This window comes from Protobothrops mucrosquamatus, unplaced genomic scaffold (assembly GCF_001527695.2).
Source record: "Protobothrops mucrosquamatus isolate PMUCROS unplaced genomic scaffold, P.Mucros_1.0 scaffold14, whole genome shotgun sequence".
Classification (NCBI taxonomy): Eukaryota; Metazoa; Chordata; class Lepidosauria; order Squamata; family Viperidae; genus Protobothrops; species Protobothrops mucrosquamatus.
The window spans coordinates 2,343,836-2,365,083 of NW_015386401.1; the positions used below are offsets into that span (position 1 = coordinate 2,343,836).

Here is a 21,248-nt window from a genome sequence, read left to right on the forward strand (position 1 = left end):
ATCCCCGGACAATGCAATCGTCATAACTACATGCCAGTTGCCAAGCTCCCGAATTTTGAGAGCCTGGGGATGCTGCTCATATGGTCGTGTCCTATTTTTTCCATGTGATTGTAACTCTGAATGGTCACTAAACGAATGGCTGTAAGTCAAGGACTACCTGTACTTATTTTTCTTGATTATAATACTGCTGTTTTTGTACCGTTATGTATTTTATGTCCCATTATTTGTAAGACCTTTTTACTGGGGTTGGTTTTTTTTTTAACTTTTTCTCAAAACAAGAAGAGGTATGTAGAGTTAAATGAATGTGCAGCTGGAATCCTTGACTGAATGGAAAAGGCAGCTTCTGTCTTTTCTTTTACCACGATACGTCCTGATTGTGGAAATCTTGCATTTAACTTACTTAAACTTCTTATGGACCAAAGATGGTTCTGCTATTTATGAAAACAATTTTGTAAGTTTCACTTTCACCTGCATCAGTTACTATTCTAACTGGAGCCAGTTTGGTAAAGCACTAGGCTGGAAACCAGGAGACTGGGAGTTCTAGTCCTGCCTTACACATGAAAGGTGGCTGGGTGCCTTTGGGCCAATCACCAGGAGACTCTGAGTTCTAATCCCAGTTTAGGCATGAAAGCCGGCTGGGTGCCTTTGGGCCAATCACCAGGAGACTCAGTTCTAATCCCAGTTTAGGCATGAAAGCTGACTGGGTGCCTTTGGGCCAGTCCCTCTTTCTCAGCCCAACCCACCTCACAGTGTTGTTGTGGGGAAAATAGGAGGATGAAGGAGTATTGGGTATGCTCACTGCCTTAAAATATACAAATAATAAAGGCAGAATGAAAAAAACCCCACCTAAATCAAACCTCTGCAAAAAGAAATTGGCGAAGCAAATGAGACGCGAAAGGTGATGCCGGTTGTTCAGATTTCAACCTTGCTTCTGAATGTTTTTAAGCCAAAAGATATGGGGGGAAAATTTTTTTTAATCAAAGCTGATCAAGTCACTCCCCTTTTACCTCTTTTGAGATAGCGAAGATGTATATCCAGCCCACTGTGATTGGTCTAAAAAAGCAGTACTTGAATCCAGCTGGAGACATCACAAGATAATCTTTCCTCAAGGATGACAACATGGCTATCAATTTGCAAGCCCTCAAGAGAGATCCATATTCTGGCACTAAGCACAGTCTGCACCCAAAACGTCCCACTCTGAGGCCACAGATTTTCTCACTTAGGATACAGCCAAGTGCTGATGGAAATAGAGGCCGAAGAAGATGGAAATGACTTGACAGGCCGCAATCCACCAGACGCAGAACGAGAAGAGCCCCCGGTAGAAAAGAGGAGTAAAGACGGTACTCAAGGCACTAAGAGATGCGGTGATCTGTTCCACTGCAGCCTGGACATCTTCTTTCTCAGAATCCTCAGAGGGGGCGGCCTGGCGAATCGGAATAGCATCAGGTGCTGGAGATGTTAGCGCAGGTTCAGGATACAGACCCCAGGAATATTCACCTTTTGGGGGGGGGTAGAAATGAATGGGGGAGAGGTTATATTGTCACCAAAATTCTTTGATCAACCTTGTACATATAAAAGTATATAAAAATTCCAGGTGCCCTCTTCCTTCTTTTAGAGAGTGTAACAAGCAACGCATTTTTATTTGGCATAGCAGTCTTCCAATATCTCTTGTTTGCCACAAAGAAGAGGGAGTCAAGCTATTTTCCAAAGCACCTGAAGGCAGGACAAGAAGCAACGGATGGAAACTAATCAAGGAGAGAAGCAACCTAGAACTAAGGAGAAACTTTCTGACAGAACAATTAACCAGTAGAACAACCTGCCTCCAGAAGCTACGAATGCTCCAACACTGGAAGTTTTTAAGAAGAGACTGGACATTTGGGCAAATGGCCGTCCAGTCTCTTCTTAAAAACTTCCAGTGTTGGAGCATTCACCGCTTCTGGAGGCAGGTTGTTCCACTGGTTAATTGTTCTTACTGTCAGGAAGTTTCTCCTTAGTTCTAGGTTGCTTCTCTCCTTGATGAGTTTCCATCCGTTACTTCTTGTCCTGCCTTCAGGTGCTTTGGAAAATAGCTTGACTCCCTCTTCTAGGTATTTTATGAAAGATGAAATAAGTGGTAAATCTATGTTTCACAGACACAAAGAGAAATGGCGGGTTCCTCTAGACCAGAGGTCCCCAACCCCCGGGGCCATAGCCCATCACCGGGCTGCAGCTGGTTTGGAACCGGGCCACACAAGTGGCAGGCGAGTGTGTGCGCATGCGCAGCTCCACTTGCATGAGCGACGGGTACTTGTGCGCAAAGCATCATTGGCGCAAGCGTTAGGCAAGCACACCATTTGTCTGAAATAGTATAGGGTTTCCTGCCTGAGCAGGGAGTTGGACTAGATGACCTCCAAGATCCCTTCCAACTTTATTATTGTTGTTGTTGTTGTTGTTATTATTATTATTATTATTATTATTATCTGCCACCAACCATCCCCTACCCCCTCTACCCATTCAAACCAGAAAGATTGGGGACCACTGCTCTAGACACTTAGGTGACTGAAGAGTCCTTTACCAAGAGTTTTGAGGATAAGGGTGCAGTGCAGAGTGAGAAATATTGGCGCCAGGTATTGGAGGCTGACCACTGTTACATAGCAGTAGATCCTGGTGATCTGGAAATTAAAAAAAAAAAAGGAACCATGAAGTATGAGAATTGAGATCTGGTCATTTAAGGCAGGGGTCTCCAACCTTGGCAACTTTAAGACTTGTGGACTTCAACTCCCAGAATTCCTCAGCCAGCTTTGCTGGGACTTGAAGTCTACAAGTCTTAAAAGTTGCCAAGGTTGAGGACCCCTGATATTTAAGGTCTTAAGTAGCATTCCAGATACAAGTAGTCCTTAACTTATGACCACAACTGAGCCCCAACATTTCCATTGCTCAGCAAGAAAGTTAAGTGACTTGCCCTACTTTACGACCTTCCTTCACACTTAACGACCATTGTGCCATCCATCCCACTTGATCAAAATGTGAAGGCCTTGGCAACTGGCATGTATTTATGACGGTTGCCGTGTCCCGGAGTCATGTGATCACCTTTTGCAACCTTCCGACCAGCAAAGTCAATAGGGAAGCCAGGTTCACTTAATAACTGTGTACAGGTAGTCCTTGACTTACAATAGTTCATTTAGTGACCGTCCAAAGTTAACAACGGCCCCGAAAAAAGTGACTTATGACCATTTTTCAGTTATGACCATTGCAGCATCCCCATGATCACGTGATCAAAATTCAGATGCTTGGCAACTGGCTCATATTTATGACGGTTGCTGTGTCCCAGGGTCACGTGATCTTCTTTTGTGACCTTCTGACAAGCAAAAGTCAATGGGGAAGCCAGATTCAACAACTGTGTTACTAACTTACCAACCGCGGTGTTTCACTTAACAACTGAGGCAAGGAAGTTCGTAAAATGAGGCGAAACTCACTTCACAAACGTTTCACTTAACAACAGAAATTTTGGGCTCAATTGTGGTCGTAAGTCGAGGATTACCTGTACTAATTTAACCACTGCAGAGATTCACTTAACAACGGAGGCAAGAAATGGGGTAAAATGGGGCAAAATAACAACTGTCTCACTTAGCAATGGAAATTTTGGGCTCAACTGTGGCTGTAAGTTGAGGACGGCCTGTAAAGGATGTGCTGCCTGTTGTGAGCCATTCTGGGCCTACCTTTCGCTGAATCTCCAGCACAGTGATCCGGCCGGCCTCCCGTTTCATTTGCTCCACCCAACGCTCAGCCAGATTCAGATACGCCTGGAGATGGTAGCGGGTGACGGCCAGGCGCAGCACACAGAGCACCACAATCGTCCAGAGGCGTACAGAATTGTAGGTGGCGTCCGACATGCTGTCACAAAGAGGAAGGGAATCCATTAGCTCTCTCGGTGGGAGGAAGGAAGTCTTTCAAATGCTGAGTTGCCAAGCAACAGCCTGAGAATCTAGGCTTGATTCTCTCCCCCCCCCCTTTTTTGAATCTAAGTTACTCAGCCTCATGCATGCAGGGATGCTAAATGGAATGCCGGCAAAAAAAAATAAAGCAGAAATTACTTGAATTAAAGATTAAAAGGAAACAGGGTTGTTGTTGTTGTTTTTTTAAAAAAAGAACTCACAGCTGGAATGCAACTCCTCCCCTTAACTTACATCTGGACCGTCTCCTTGCCCATGGGGGCCCTCAGCAAGAGGTCTCGTGAAATGGGCTTGATCCATATCAGCATCACGATCACGGGAGAAAGAAAACTGGCGTGCAGAAGGAGTCTGTAGGATGGGAAGCGGGAGGTTTGTTCCGTGTTAGGCTGATTCTCCAGAGGCTGGAAATGTCTATCTGACAATACCACTCCCTTTCCCCCACTACCACCACAAATAAAGCTTATAAATAGGGAGCAGAGTGTCCAAAGGGCAGGTGCCAAAGAGTCAAGATGGCATCCACAATGGTGTGATCAACGTTCCACCCGGTTTTTATGTGCACCTCATTAAAAAAACTGGAGCTTCTATCGGTGTGTAGCTGCCCCCTTGCCCCCTCCAAGCCATCAGCTGAGCAAGATGCCCTCCTGCCCACTGCCCCACCCGCCAGAGATCCCCTGGATCTCCCCCAATCCAGCCTTGCCCCATAGGCATCCCTCCCCAGGAGCAACATCAAGGCCACGCCTACCCAGGCCACGTCCACCATAGCCACGTCCACCCAGTGGGCCATGCCCACCCAGCAGGCCACGCCCACCCAGCCCCCCTGGCGATACATAAGGGGGTTTGGGGTTGCAGTTTGGGCACTCGGTCTCTAAAAGATTCGCCACCACTGGTCTAGAGTGTTGGCTATTCCTGCCAGCTTGGTGTCGTCTGCAAATCTGATAAGAGTTCCCCATCTATCCCCTCATCCAAATCATTGATGAAGATGTTGAAGAGCACTGGGCCCAGAACAGAGCCCTGGGGCACCCCACTACACACTTCCCTCCATGTAGATGCGGTTCCATTGAGGACCTACTGCCAGACCTACTTTGAGGTTCTGTAGATATTCTGAGGTATCACGTTCCTTTCTTGATTTTACCTTCTAATGTTATTTCTATGTATCATTGCCTCAATCTCTCACCTATCACTTCCCCATCTGTTCTTATTAAGTTGATCCAACAGCATAAGGACACTTAGGCCCCTATATTTTAGAACAGTGTTTCTCGACCTTGACAATTTTAAGGCATGTGGACTTCAACTCCCAGAATTCCACAGCCAGCATTGCTGGCTGTGGAATTCTGGGAGTTGAAGTCCACATGCCTTAAAATGGTCAAGGTTGAGAAACACTGTTTTAGAAGAAGGTGAGGCAAGATCTTTCTTCAGTTCTCAGGATTTATGGGGCTCTTTAAGGCTAAGCGATGAGATTGAACCTAACTGGATCTTTGGCTGGTCGGCCACCATCTTGAGCGCATCCAGCTGAGTCTGGGCCAGACGTAGGCCCGGGAAAGTTAAGCAGGCACCAATGAATGAGCAGAGACCCACGAGACCCACTTTAATTCCGAGTTTTGTCACCGGGATCCTGGAGGGAAGAAACAAATGCCCAATAAAGCCAACTGTGAACCCTGCCTGGAAATCTTCAGAGGCGAGAAGGTCTTGGTGCTAAGTGAAGGGAAGCAATCAATTTGCTTATACCTTGGCCAAACTAGTCAGAGCCAGTTTGGTATAGTGCAGGGGTAGGCAACCTCGGCTCTTTTATGACTCATGGACTTCAACTCCCAGAATTCCCGAATCAGCATGGCTGACTCGGGAATTCTGAGAGTTGAAGTCCATGAGTCATAAAAGAGCCGAGGTTGCCTACCCCTGGTATAGTGGTTAAGATGCTGACCCAGAAACCAGAAGACTGTGAGTTCTAGTCCTGCCTTAGGCGTGAAGCCGGCTGGGTGACTTGGAGCCAATCACCAGGAAATGGTGAATTCTAGTCCGCCTTAGGCGTGAAAGCCGGCTGGATGACTTAGGGCCAGTCACTCTTTCTCAGCCCAACCCACCTCACAGGGTTGTGGTGGGGGGAAAAAGGAGGAAGAAGCAGTCTTATGAATGTTCTCTGCCTTGAGTAATAAAAATCTAATAAATAAAAAATACCTTTTAAAAATGAAATGACATTTATTTATTTATTTTATTTAATTTATATGCCGCCCTTCTCCCAGCGGGACTCAGGGCGGCGCACAACATATTTAAAACAAAAGCCTATATACAATCCCTCCCTGTAAAACCGAATTAAACCGAATTTTAGAGTTGTGTCTTCCAAATTCCTTAAAATGAACCCAGTATAAAATCCTCCCTAGGTCAGGTCCGCTTGCTGAAAGAGCCATGTCTTGAGGGCGCGACGGAAGGTAAGGAGATCCTTATTTATTATTGTCTTTAGAGCCTAACTTTCTCCTGAGAGTTCAAAGCCAACACCATAACTACTGGGGGTGTGTGGGTGGATGGGGGTGTGTGTTCCCCTTGCCAATAGCAGCAAAAGGTGGACCTAAACTGGAAGAGGATCAAAACTCAATAAGCAAGCACTTACATCCATTCCCATCCTTGGTCCATGAAGAAGACTTCCAAATTGTCGTGGACGCTGCTTAGTCCTGGACGGAGGAGAGAGCTGATCAACAGAGTGCAAAGAGCTTAATTTGGCCAGCCCGAGGTGGCAGGGGTGCCCAGCTATGGCCCATGCCCTAGGTCACTCACCTGCACTGAGACCAAATTCGAGGTAATCTTCCCGGACCACCAGGACCACCATCGCAATCAGAAGGAAGAGGAAGGCAAAGGACAGGCAGACAGAGCGCTCACCCCCCTCCTTGGAGCGGAAATAATGACGCATCACCATGACAAAAATTTTGCTGAAGCTAGTGCTAAGGTCATAACATCAACCCTTCTGCTGCCAGTCTTTGAAAAGAAAAAGGCCGTATTTTAAAGTTCGCACAGGTAGTCCTGGAGTTACAAACAGTTCATTTAGTGACCGTTCAAAGTTTCAACGCCACTGAAAAAAGGAACGTACGAACATTTTTCACACTTGGCAGCATCCCCATGCAACTGACTCATCTTTAGGACGGTTACAGTGTCCCGGGGTCATGCCATCACCTTCTGCAACCTTCTGACGTGTAAAGTCAAGACATTTAACAACCGCATTACTAACTTAACAACTGTGGCAAGAAAGGTCGTAAAAAGGGGTCAAAATTCACTTAATGACTATCTCTCTTAGGATCAGAAATTGTGGGCTCAATTGTGGTCGTAAGTCGAGAACCACCTGTCAAGATGATTATGATTTAGTAGCTGACCGGCAGAAGTGATATATAGAGAATGAGTCAGCAGAGTATTTGGGGGTAGTATCCCTTTAAGAGACTGTGTCTGAGGTAGGGATAGGCTACCTTGGCTCTTTTATGACTTGTGGACTTCAACTCCCAGAATTCCTGAGCCAGCCATGCTGAGGGAAAAGGGAGAGGTTTCCAAGCTGAGCCATGCTGGCTCAGGAATTCTGGGAGTTGAAGTTGACGAGTCATAAAAGAGTCAAGGTGGCCTACCCCTGGTCTGAGGAAAATAGCAGTTGGAGCCTGCTTGCTCACTTCAACCCTTTGAATATAACTATCTTGTATTCTCTATGCTCCCTGAATGTTGTTGTTTCATGTTGTATATTAAACCACAGTTCTGTTAACAAACCACAGTCAGATGTTTATGCTCCTGTTTTATCACAAGAAGAAAATAAGAAAAAGGCTGCGATAATTTATATTTTAAACAACACCACCTGTATAAAAGTGGGTATAAAAAGGGTATAAAAAGGGAAAGGGTCATTGGTTGCAAAGGATACACGGAGAATATGGCTGTCAGCAGGCACCAGAAGATTCCAATGTTGGTTTCTTTCTGGGGATCGACGAGGCAGTAGTAACCTTCAGTGAAAAGGTAGACCAGAGTGGAATATCCTGCGAAGTCGACGTACCACTGATATTCCAGGAAATAGCATAGAACTAAAGAGAAAACAGAAAGTGCTTAGTATCCCATCTCAGGTCTGATCTAGTTCAACGCTGTACCCTTCGTTTCCTAAATTAAAGCCAGAAGTATAACTCTTGGTGGTGCGATGCTACAGGTAGTCCTCGACTTACAACTGTTCGTTTAGTGACCGTGTCAAAGTTACGACAGTATTGAAAAAAGGGACTTAGGACCGTTTTTGATTCTTACAAGCACTGCAGCATCCCCAAGGACATGTGATCAAAATGCAGACGCTTGGCAATTGACTCATATTTATGACGACTGCAGTGTCCTGGCCTCGTGTGATCCCCTTTTGTGATCTTCTGACAAGCAAAGTCAATGGGGAAGCCAGATTCATTTAACAACCGTGTTACTAACTTAACAACTGATGTGATTCACTTAACAACTGTGGCAAGAAAGGTCGTAAAATGGGGCAAAATTCTCTTAACGACTGTCTTGCTTAGCAACGGAAACCTTGGGCTCAATCGTGGGCCGTATGTTAAGGACCGCCTGTATTAATTTTCAAAGTCATGTCATAGCCTCAAACTGATACTTCAAAAAGAAAGCAACTTAAAACAGATGACCACCGATAACTTGCTAATAAAACCATCAATCTTAGGTTAATGAAGCTTCCTGGCAACTCTGTTATGAAGCTCTACCTGAATAAGAATTTAGTTTAGCTCTGATTGCGAGTACTTAGCTGGTAAAAAGAAAATGCCACTTAGACCATGTGGACAGTCCTCAACTTATGACCAAAACTAGGATCAGAATTTCTGTTGCTAAGCAAAGCAGTTGTTAAGTGAATCATGGCTGGTTTTACAACCTTTTGCCACAGATAAGCCAAACACTGCAGTTCTCTTCAGGGAATATAAACCCTTTCATTCCCCACCATCCAGTCAGTGCCAAAGAAGCTTCTTGGACGAGAAGCAAAACGACTTCAAAGAAAAACAAGAAAGTCCAGTTGCCTCTTAAAAAAGTACCTTTGGGTGTTGTCATCACAGTTAAGTGGAACATCTGCATACAGATCTCTGAGCACCATCTTAATCACATCTCAGTAGAAGAGGAAAGGGAGAACCCACATTTCCCCAACGCTCAACAAAAGGCACTGCCACTTTCAAGTTGCCATAAAAGAAACACTCCGCGTTTCTGAATTTCCAGCATCCTTATGAGATGACACTCTTCCTGGCCCACCCCATACGATGAAGATGTAGCTAAGAGAGTCCAACCTCCATACATTTACCCAGAGCATCCACTGTCCGGATTGGGCTACTCTCCAGTTGCAAATCTATGTCTCGGGGAACAGTAGAAGGTTTCGCATCGGTCACCCCGTTGATCCTCCTGCTGGAAAGAAACCAACCAACACCCCTGGTTACTGCTCAACTTAGCTTAGGCTTGGTATAACTGGAAAATAGATCAGGTTTCCCCACCAAGTATTTTCTCTAAAAAAACCTGCTACCTGCAAACCTCCCACTATCCAGTTGCCAAATGCTTACCCATCTGGGAGAATAAAAACCTTTATGATTTTCCCCCCAGTTCCTTTAGCCCAGTATTTATCAATGTTGGCAACTTTAAGAACTGTGGAATTCAGTTCCCAGAATTTCACAGCCAGCATAGCTGGCTGTGGAATTCTACAAATTAAAAGTCCACAGATCTTAATGTTGCCAAGTTAAAAAACACTAGCCAACTTACCTGCCAAGATGATTGGCCTTTTGCTAATTGGGCTTACCTGTCCCGCTTACCCTTCGGCTTCTGCTTCCCTGCAAGAGCAAGTAGCTCCTCTTCTGAAGGATGCTTGTAGCGGTGCAAGCTAGCAAAATATAAAATACCAGTTTGATGCCACATAGAAAGAAAAAGCCACAGATGCCATAGATCAGTGGTTCTCAACCTTTTTAGTGCCGCGATCCCAACCTGTCGAGGACTACCCAACCAGTCGTAAGTCGAGGACTTTCCCTGCCCGGGAGCGCCGGGCATGCGTGGTTCCGCCCCCTGCGCCGGCCGAGGCATAGCTGGCAAGCGGCAGAGATGGAGCAGGCCGACCACCAGCTGGCCCAGCCCAAGGGAGGTAAGGCACCTGCCGGAAAAGGGAAAAAAAATGGCGGACAAAAAAAATGGCGGACAGCCTTGCTTGGCGACCCCCCATGAAATGGTCAATCGACCCCAAATGGGGTCCCGACCCACAGGTTGAGAACCACTGCCATAGATACAGGCCTCTTCAGAACTTGTTTGTTAGTGACTTGGTCATTATTTCACTTCTTTTTGTTTTTAATGTTAAAAACTGGGGTGACGTTTTTGTGGCAGGGAAAATTTTTTATTCAGTTATTAATTTTATATGTCACCCATCTCACTATCAAGGGACTCTGACAAAAATCAGGCACTCCCTCCTGTGAAAAGTTAGTAGGTCAGTTTACAAAATTCAGGATTTGCACAGAACGTGAGGTATCAAAAGCCATGGTGGTGCAGTGGTTAGAATGCAGTATTGCATTCTAACTCTGTCCACAATCGGGAGTTCGATCCTGACCGGATCAAGATTGACTCAGCCTTCCATCCTTCCGAGGTCGGTAAAATGAGGACCCAGATTGTTGGGGGCAAATAGTCTGACTCTGTAAACTGCTTAGAGAGCATTATAAAGCACTATGAAGCAGTATATAAGTCTAAGTGCTATTGCTATCAAGAAACTGCTTTTAAATTCTGGGCCCCAGTTAGGATTTTGAAAAAAAAAGGTGTCACAGAGCTTATGATATTATTTTTAGATTCTTTTAATTTTAAATGCAGGACGCTTTTGCTTCAAGCATCATCTTTCCTTCCAAGAATGCATCTGTCTCCCGAAAACAGACCTTTAAAATCACTCTTGAAGGATAAAGATGTGTGGGGTTGGGTAATGATATGTGAGAATGATTTTGGGAGTTAGGAAGAGGAGTCACAGGTACTCTGCTGGAAAACAGGTATACCTGTTGTAATAAAACAGACAAATGTAAACTTATGCACTAAAAGGGATAAATGATCTTGGAAGGGGAAAGGAGGGAAGCCATCTCAACCATTTCCCAAAATTCTTAGGGACCAGCCACATTCACTGAGGCAGCTAGTCTGTGATGGTGCCCATAAGATGCTCTTCGAATTCCAAATTAGCCTCTCCACAGCCAGAGAAGCAAAAGCATTTCTGTTTTTAAACAAAGCTTTCTTTGATTCACAGCGCAGGTGTTTTTTAAAGTTGCAAAATCAACTCAACTTCTCAGGACATCTGCAGGAAGGGGGGGGGGGAGTCAAAAAAAGTCAAGATAGCAATCACAATGAAAGCACCACCCCTTTTTAATGAGTCACATGTACAACACACGTTCAAAAAAGGAAGGTCTTCAATTATTCAGTTGTCAATTCAACTTTTTTAACACACACAGACCCTCTCTGGACACCCATGTTCCAACCTTTGTTGCAAATCTGAGTGACAGTTTTCTCCCCATAAGGCTGCAGCAAGACGGGATTCGTTGAAGACTTGCTGAAGAAAATCTGATGTGCCAGGCCCTTGATTCCTTCCACAGAACAAGGCATGTTTGCTACTACAGAGCAACACATTATTATTACAAAGGATGAGGTACCTTCCATTGCAAAGGAGCCATCGGGCGAAGGACCAGTGGGGTGCCATCTTCTGAAAGATGCTGGCCACGAACAAGGAGAACACAAGCTGTATCCCCATCACTGCCTGCCAAGGAGAAAGAGACACATTGGCTCATCACTGCCTCAGCCCTCTCCCTCTAGCACCCGTGGCTCATAAACAAGACTCCCTTCTTCCATCTAAGAGAAAACAGCCACTTTTCCTCATCATCTCAGGTCAAAAACCTTGGCTTCTCCATCCCAGCAAGCCTCCAGACCAGTGCTTCTTCAACTAGGATGTGTGTCTACGAGTTTAGAATAGTGTTTCTCAATAGTGTTGAAAATGTGTGGACTTCAACTCCCAGAATTCCTCAGACAGGATGTGTGGCATTTCAAATGCTGGCTGGGGAATTCTGGGAATTGAAGTCCACACATTTTTGAGCTGCCAAGATTGAGAAACACTGCTCCAGATACATCAGAATGCATCTCACTTCATCGCTGGTTGGGGATAATGGGATCTGCAGCCCTGCACATCTGGAGGCTGAAGAGGAAATGCACAGCCTCCAGGACTTTTTTTTTTACTGTTTATGTGGAAGGAGAAAAACAGATGAACAAGCATTAACTCCATCTGTTTCTCTTTTCTGATTTTGAAAAAGTAATATCGTTACCCAACTGTTACTCGGCATCAATGCGAGTTGATGATATTTACACTTGCATTGATGATGTTACCTAGTTGGGTTATGAAATGGCTGCAGGCAATCAAACCAAGCTCAGAGAGCACCAAGGGCTCCACAATTATTTATTATTCTCCAGCAAAATGAGTTTTTTTTATTCTGGATAGAGACATGTTTCATCCATACGTTCCGCTTCCTTTTTGCACACTTTTCACAATTCGTCAAATACAGGGAGGCACTGACATTTCTTCAGGGTTGAGCTACAATGTAGACATTTGATAGGGTGGCAGAAGGCTGAGACTGGAAACCCTGGTCTATTTTTAAAAGCAGGACACTGATCCGAGAAGAACTTCAGAAAGCATTAGGGCAGGGATGTCAAACTCAATTTCATTGAGGGCCGCATCAGCATTGCAGTTGCCCTCAGGGGGCTGGGTGGTTGCGGCCTACTGAGTGGGCATGGATGGAGTGGATGTGCCCTACTGGGTGGGCATGGCCAGCTCTACATCGTTCGCGTCAAGGGTGCTGTGGGGGCCTGGGCAGGAGTGGGACAGATCTGAGGGTCTCTGGCAGAAGGGGTGGTCCATTTCTTCATTCCTCACAAAGGGTGACACCTCCCCAGCATGCACCCAGGAGGTGGGGCCGATGCGGCAGGGGCTGGTTCCTCGCTGTTTCTAGACGGCTTTGTGGAGCTAAGACTGAATGCGTTTCAGCATAGATGGCCACCACAAAATTGTACATTGGCTCCCGGCTGGCCTGAGCCAGGGCCAAGGCAGCGGGGGCCGTTCCCTCACTGTTTCCAGGGTGGCTTCGCGGGCCACATGAAACCACTTTGCGGGCCGCATCCGGCCCCCGGGCCTTGTGTTTGACATGTCTGCATTAGGGGGAGATCTAGCTGAGGAGAAAGAGATGGAAGAAACTGAGGGAAGGCTTTACCTCAGCCCACCACTGAGCAACAGAATACTTTTTTTCTCAAAAAGTATTAATTTCCAGTTAAACATCTTTTTCCTTCTTTTTTTTCTGACATCAGAAGAGCCAGAAGATGCGTCTATCACCCACCAGCACCCTCACTAGTACCCAGTTCAGTAAAAAGAAGTACGTGGGGGAAAAAAAGAAAACTGTCTCATTTCAAGAAATAAGCCTCAACGGCAAGATGATAATCCCCAATGCTGAGGTGAAGAAAAAGACTGGCTATTTCCTCCTTAAAAGGCTCATGAGCAAAAAGGAGAATATTTGTAGTTCAGGGTTGACATGAGGGGTCCTTGGTGCTCTCTAAGCTTGCTGGTTTTCTTGCAGACATTTCATGACCCAAACTAGGTAACCTCATCCATCTCATGAGCAGCATTTCTAGTGACGGATTCTCAAACTTGTTTTCACAGATACCCATGGAAATACAGGTAGTCCTTGACTTACAACAGTTTGTTTAGCGACTGTTCAAAGTTACAACGGCACTGAAAAAAGTGACTTATGACCTTTTTCACATTTACGACCATTGTAGCATCCCCATGGTCATGTGATCAAAATTCGGACCCTTGGCAATTGGCCTGTATTTGTGATGGTCGCGGTGTCCTGCAGTCATGTGATCATGTTTTGCGACCTTCTGACAAGCAGAGTCAATGGGAAAGCCAGATTCACTTAACAATGGCAGGGATTCACTTAACAACCGTGGCAAGGAAGGTTGTAAAGGGACAAAACTCACTTAACTGTCTCACTTAGCAACAGAAATTTTGGGCTCAGTTGTGGTTGTAAGCTGAGGACTGTTGTGAATACAGGTAGTCCTTGATTTATAAGCATAATTGAGCCCGGAATTATGGTCGTATACTGTGCCAGCTGTTCAGTGAATCATCACTGACTCAATTTTACGGCATTTTTTTGTAGTGGTCATTAAGCAAATCCCTGGTCATTAAGCATACCCATTGTCTGCAATTGTCATTTTTTTGCTGGAAATCGGAAGTAAATGCCAGTTTCCGGCAAAAAGCATCATAAATCACGGCCACATGACTGTGGGAAGCTGCATATGGCCAGTTGCTGAGTGCCCAAATGTGATCACATGACCACAGGGGATGGCCATCAGAACTTCAAATCCAGATTGTAAGTACCTTTTTTGGGGTTCATCTTAACTTCCAACAGTTGCTAGGCGATTGGACGTAAATCAAAGACTAACTATAGATAACTTCCTATCGTGCAAATACATTACTTTGGGCCTGTTCAGTCCACAATACAGAGGTTTGAATACAGAACACTTGTATGATTTTACATGACCGGAAACAAAATTTCACATCTCTGAACTTGTATTTCCTATGTAACAGTACGTGATTTGAAATCAAGGTTATCAAGTTTCCTCCTCTTTTTCCACAAAAAGGTATGGTCCTGCCTCCTGAATCTTGCAGCCACAGAAACATCAACTAAGTTTTACATATCACACTTAACCATCATGTGGCTGGCTTGATTTTGACTTAATGCATTGGGTAAACCCTGCAAACCATGAATTACAGCCAAATGCAAGACAAGAATCCAAAGTTGCTACCATTTGCTCAAAAAAGCATGATTCAAAATCACAAGAAGCCATGGGTTCATACGATGCGTGAATCCATCCTCCGTTTCACTCATTTGTGTTCCAGACCATGTTGGCCAAGGGCTGCGACTTGGATGCATAGGCACAAGTTTGTTAAAAAAAAGAAAAGAAAGGATATTAACTCCATGCAGCAAAAGGTTGCCTGCTCCTGTGGCAAGACTATGTTGTGGAAGTGCTAAGGGACTTGATTTGTATGCCACTGGCCCAACGTTTTGTGAGAAAAGGATCAGGAAACCACAGAAAAAAGATATCAATTAAGAGATAAGATAACCTTTATTGTCATTTTTTTACTGTGGGCACAACGGCATACATCAAAAAATGAAATTTAGTTGCCCGCTCTCAAAGTGAAACACATACATGACACACATCTAAACATACTATATAACACATATGTATGTCTTAGACCCACACTCCTACATATACATAACAAATAAATATTAAATACTGTCCATCTTGAATATATAACAGAAGGAGGAAGCTTGAGAGTTCACAAGGTTAATGCTGTATGGCAGTGGTGGCAAACCTATGGCCCGCGTGCCAGAGGCGGCACTCAGAGCCCTCTCTGTGGGCACGCGTGCCATGCTCCGGAGAGGGCAACTGTCCCTCTTCAACCAGCCACCCGCTAACTCGCCAAGGTCGCATGTGACCGGATGCATCTCAGCATGGCTGGTTTCCCTCCCCCGCCGTCCCATCCCTCCTGGCCTCGCATGCTCTCCTTTTCCAGGGCATGACCCACTGCATCGCCTCCTCAGCTGTCGGCCGGCCATCCAGCTCAGAGGCAGCTTCTCTGAACTGCTGGTGGCGGGCTGCAGAGCCCCAGACTGCGCCAGTCGAGGGGCCGGCAGGCTGTGGTTGCTGATGGACACTGTCAGCTCCCATGTGCTTGCTGGCCTCTGTGTGCGGGGGCCGATGGTGTCAGGCAGCAGCTGCCCCGGCCCGCTGCCCCACCTGCCAGATCCCCTGGATCTCCCCCAAACCTGCCCGGCCCCAACAGGCGTCCCTCCCTACAAACAACATCGAGGTGACCATGCCTACCTTGGTCACACCCACCCAGTCTGCCATGACCACCACACCCACCTGGCACCCGGTGATAAATAAGTGGGTTTTGGGTTGCAGTTTGGGCACTCGGTCTTTAAAAGGTTCGCCATCACTGCTGTATGGAATGAAACTATGGCTGAATCTGGATGTTCTGCTACGGATACCACAAAGCCACCTCCCAGAAGGTAACAAGGAAAACAGGTCGTGAAGATGACACACGAGAAAGTATGTTCTTTGTGAGCATTGGTCCTTTGTGAGCAAAAATCACAGCCCAGGGTCAAAGACCTTGCTCCCTACATATAAGATCAGTTCCAAGAATTTCAGACCCCAGGTGATAACAAAGGGTTTTATCTCTCTCTCTCTCTCTCTCTCTCTCACACACACTCACACACACACACACTTTTCCAATCCAAATATGTATCTCGGCTTAGACCAACTAATTATCAGGCTGATATACTGTAAGGCAATGTCTTCGTCTGCTGTTTATTGTCCATTTCAAGGTAGCCTATTCCTGACCATGGAAGCTCGATTTAATGCGCCACGATTATCCAGAAGCTTAAGACGTGCGCAATCGTTTCCTCTCTCAAACGCAATTCGCCTTAGAAACATTTGAAGTTCTCCATGCATTTCTATTTCAAAACAAAATTCCCGTTAAGGAAAGGACACCAAAATAGCAAAGCACCATCATCCACCCGTAATCCTTTGGCTCACTCTTGGAAAGGGAGAGGAAGAAGCTTAGCGTAAGCAAATAAAAACTTAATTAAAATTAAAGGCTCACCATTGTATTGGAGGATCACGATCCAGAAAATAAAAATAAAAATTCAAAGACCGGGCAAAAAGAGAAAGTCAAATACAGCGTGCCTTTCCTTCTAACCCTGTAGCCAAAAGGAGGCGTGAACTCCTCTAGACCTATCAAAAGCCGCCCTAGCCCAAGATTGTCAACCAATGGCAAAAGAAGAAGGCAGGCGGTGATTTCCTTTTTCTTTCCTTGGTGAGAATTCAAGGCCCACCTGTTTCCGCTTTTCAGCTCCCTACCCGCCGCGTTGCATCTTGGGATTTGTAGTCTCATCCTCTTTGGGAGTGTAAGATTACTGTACTGTACAGCAATATTACAATATGCTTGGTTTTCCTCTGCAAAATCTCTTATGTTTATATAGCAGCCAGTATTCTTTTCATCATCTCTCTCACATATTCTTGTAAGGAAAAGTTATTTATGCCTTGGGCACTAGCATGTGGAAAAATAAAGCTGAAATGTGAATATATGCAAATACATTTACATAAATGAATCAGACAATTAGCTATGGATTTGTTCAAGAAGCCACAGTGTGTGAATGGAACATAATGAAACAGGGTAACTCTAGGTCAGCTAATGAGTCTCAATCTTATGTATACTGTATTATGTTTTCTTTCCATACTGCTGCTATCCATGTATTTTATGCCATACGCCAAATAAACAAACTGAATATATATTGAAGGCAGCTGGAGGGGAAGATAAGTTGAGATTTTAAACCTGGGGGAAGAAATATCAATAACCTAGATTATAATGATTTTACTATTCTGATAGCTGAAAATACAAATCACCAGAAGTTCTACTAATGAAAGTCAAGGAACCAATGAAACAATGGGACTAAAATTAAATATAAAAGAAGACCAAGTGAATGACAACAGGTGAAACAACCAGCTTTAGCATGACAATGAGGATATCAGAGTGGTGAATAGTTTTTAGGATCAACCACCACCAACAGTGACAGAACAACAGTCAAGAAATATGTAACAGACAAGCAATTGATAGAGCATCTATATAGATCCCGGAAAAGATAATCAGATGCTGTGATGTGTCTCTCCCTATAAAGATAGGAATCATGCGAGCCATGGTCCTCCCTGCATCCCTCCATGAAGCAAAATTTGGACTTTAAAGAAGTAGAATGGGAAGAATATTGATGCCTTTGAACTTTGATGTTGGAGAAGACTCCTGAGAATAATATACACAGGCAAGAAAATGAACAGATGGATCATCAAACAGATCTATCCAGAGTTCTCACTCAAAGCACCAATAAACACATTGTATTCAACTGTTAATAAACTGTATCTGATGAAGTGAGTTATAATTCACAAAAGCAAATCACCTTTAATAAAATCTGTTAATCAGAAAGGGGGCTACCAGACCTTCTGACACATGAAGTAAGCAAGGGACATGTTTGTTTATTTTAGAGGTAAGATATTTACATCAACAAGATCTGCTTTGGGTGAATTTAACTCAACGACTGCTTAGAATAGAATAGAGCTGGAAGGGACCTTGGAGGTCTTCTACTCCAGCCCTCTGCTCAAGTAGGAGGACCTATACTATCTCAGACAAGTAACTGTCTAGCCTCTTCTTAGAAGTCTCCAGTGATGGAGCGCCCACAATTTCTGGAGGCAAGCTATTCCACTGGTTGATTGTCCTCACTGTTAGGAAGTTTCTCCTTAATTCCAGGTTGCTTCTCTTTTTGGTCAATTCCAACTATTGTTTTTTGTCCTGCCCTCTGGTGCTTCAGAGAATAGTTTGACCCCCTCTTCTTTGTAGCAGCCCCTCAAATACTGGAATACTGCTATCATGTCTCCCCTATTTCTTCTTTTCTTTAGACTAGCCAAACCCAAGTTCTGCAGCTGTTCTTCGTATGTTTTAGTCTCCAGGCCTTTAATCATCTTAGTTGCTCTTCTCTGAATTTTTTCGAGACTCTCAACATCTTTTTCGTGATATGGTGACCAAAATTGGCTGCAGTACTCCAGATGTGGTCTTACTAAGGCTTTATAAAGCGGTACTATTGCTTTGCGTGATCTTGATTCTATACCTCTGTTTATACAACCCAGGATTGAATTAGCTTTTTTGGCTGCTGCTGCACACTGCTAGTTTAAGCCAGGTCTTGCCCAATCTGTACTTGTACCTTTGATTTTTCCTGCCTAAATGTAAAACTTTGCTTTTCTCCACATTGAAACTCATTTTGTTGGATAGTGCCCATTGTTCATGAATGTCAAGATCTTTTTGGATCCTGAGTTTGTCTTCTGGGGTGTTGGCTACTCCTGCCAGTTTGGTGTCATCTGCAAATTTGATGAGTTCCCCTTCAATTCCCTCATCTAAGTCATTGATGAAGATGTTGAAGAGAATTGGGCCTAAGACAGAACCTTGTGGTACCCCGCTGCTTACTTCTCTCCATGTGGATGTAGTGCCATTGAGGACTACTCATTGAGTACAGTTTGTCAGCCAACTACAGATCCATCTGTTGGTGATGTTGTCTATTCCATCTTTTCCTAGCTTACCAAGGAATAGGTTGTGCTCTACTTTATCAAATGCCTTACAGAAATCTAAGAATACTACGTCCACAACATTTCGCTGGTCTACTAGTTTAGTCGCTTTATCAAAGAATGAAATAAGATTGGTTTGGCATGATCTGTTTTTAACAAACATTAATTTGTGAAGAGCCCAGTTCCTGTCATTTTTATAAAATAAATTTCCAATTGCCTGCAGTCTCAAAGTCAATAAATGTTATAAATGATGGACAAGACCATGATAGACAAATCAGACATGTAATTAATTTACACATTTGCAAAAAGTGCGTTGATAATAGCTGTTAGCTTAGATGGCCTTAAAAAAAAGCTCTCCCAAATATTTCCGAGTCTTTCTCCTCTGTTCTGTTTTCCACCCACTCTCTTATGGAATTCTGACAGGCTGCAGAGTTGTGTCCTATTGAGTCAGCCTCTGGCTGGGATATCCTTGGTTTGAACTGATGGGGAAAGATGCAGGGTTGCCATGGATACCAGTAATGGGAGGTCCTTGCCAATCTTCACCACTGGATGGAGCTTTAATCTTTTTGCTGAGAAACGGATAGCGTAGTGTGCACCTTAAAAAAAATATAAGACGGGGAGAAAAAAATGGGATTCCATAACCCCTTGCCCATCTCCAGGTATTTCATTGGGATTCTCTCAGATGTGCAAAGATGATTGATCTCTTTAAATGACTGAAAATGAAATTGCTGACAGTTTTAATATACTTGTGTTATCCACATAATTTTACATCAGAATGGTAAACAATAAAGTTTCTAGGTTAAAAACTGTATGTTGAGAATTGAGGTAGGTAAATGTACAGTAATTAGCTCTACGTTCTTCTCATATTTTAGCAAGGAAAACTGGCCAATAATAGATTTGGGACAGATAAAAAGGTTTTTTTAAATTCAAATAATTAATTTACACATTTGCAAAAAAAAAAGTGTGCTGACAATAGCTGATCAAGGAGAGAAGCAATCTAGAACTAAGGACTTTGAAGGACTGTCACTCTTGTTAATTGGTCACCTTGTTGGACGGAGGTCTTCGCCACTTACGAGGTTGTGACCTTCAAAAATTCTTCTCTGACCTGTCGGTAAACAGGCTTTACCATATCCCAAAGGACGGACTCGTTCCCCAACCTGATCTACTGGAAGTTCCAGCCTTCCAACTTTACTATTATTATTATTATTAAATGACTACAGTTTGAGGCCTATTAGACATGAAAGCCAAATATGAAAGGTAAGGATAGGAGACCTTCACTCCATCAAAACCTCTCAACCTTATGGACACATTCTTGCAGATTCCACGGCAACAAGATAGAAATACTTTCCTATGTACTTCTTTCAGGGTTTTTTGTTTAAACTTCCAAGGGATCTCCTGGTGGTGTTTTATCCAAGTACCCACAAAGTTTGAAGCTGTTTCACTTCCTAGTCCAGTCTGAAATGAAAACTAAATAGAATCTCCATTTTCAGAAGCAGCAAGTCATTGAAAATCAGTTACTGCAGCCAAGAAAAGGCCTGAACAAATGTCTTGTTTAGATACATAGAAGGTAGATGAGAAAGAAAGAGAGAGAGAGATGATAGATATAGATCAATGGCGGCGAACCTATGGCATGGGTGCCAGAGGCAGCACTCAGAGCCCTCTCTGTGGGCACACACACCGTCCCCCAGCCCCGCCACACACACACCCGTGGCCCCCTGCTCCCCAGCAACCCCCTTGGAGGAGAGTTGCCCTGGGCGCAGCCTGTGCAGAGCAGCGCAGCCAAGCACATGGCAGCTGGGCAGCAGGGACAAGACTCCGCCCTCGCACCCCATCGTGTACAGATGCTGCCGGGTGCGGACAGAGGGCATGGCCGCCATGACACTGCTGGGCTGCCTGGGCAATCTGCTGTGGTAGGCCGTGAAGGTGGTGGGTGGCCCTGCGGGCAGGAGATGCAGGGATGGGGAAAGGGTGAGGCGGTTTTGGGGCACTCGGTCTCTAAAAGGTTCGCCATCACTGATATAGATAAACAGACAGACAGACAGACAGACAGACAGATGTGTGTGTATATAAGTACCTATGTAAGTGATGTGGTTTTTTTTTCTACAGGCAGAACAGCTTTTTCTC

The 21,248-nt window shown here is 44.6% G+C and overlaps 1 protein-coding gene across 1 annotated transcript; it reads right to left on the reverse strand.

Moving 5' to 3' along the window:
• Window positions 1–981: 981 nt before the first annotated feature.
• TMEM161A (transmembrane protein 161A) lies at window positions 982–16,646 on the reverse strand. The gene is made up of 12 exons (XM_015810727.1): window positions 16,621–16,646; window positions 11,564–11,667; window positions 9,700–9,780; window positions 9,214–9,314; window positions 7,816–7,972; window positions 6,699–6,850; window positions 6,535–6,595; window positions 5,401–5,544; window positions 4,167–4,280; window positions 3,699–3,873; window positions 2,555–2,651; window positions 982–1,497 (listed from the first exon to the last, which is right to left on the reverse strand). Exons 1-12 carry the CDS (start codon window positions 16,621–16,623, stop codon window positions 1,220–1,222), a joined length of 1,467 nt encoding a protein of 488 aa, XP_015666213.1. The 5' UTR covers window positions 16,624–16,646; the 3' UTR covers window positions 982–1,219.
• Between the last annotated feature and the right edge of the window lie 4,602 nt (window positions 16,647–21,248).

Bases quoted from the DNA above. Each gene is read 5' to 3' on its own strand.
- TMEM161A (XM_015810727.1), bottom strand. The intron at 6,596-6,698 runs GTGAGTGACCTA...TCCTCCGTCCAG, and splicing joins CGAATTTGGTCTCAGTGCAG to GACTAAGCAGCGTCCACGAC. The intron at 4,281-5,400 runs GTTAGGTTCAAT...CCCATCCTACAG, and splicing joins GCCGACCAGCCAAAGATCCA to ACTCCTTCTGCACGCCAGTT.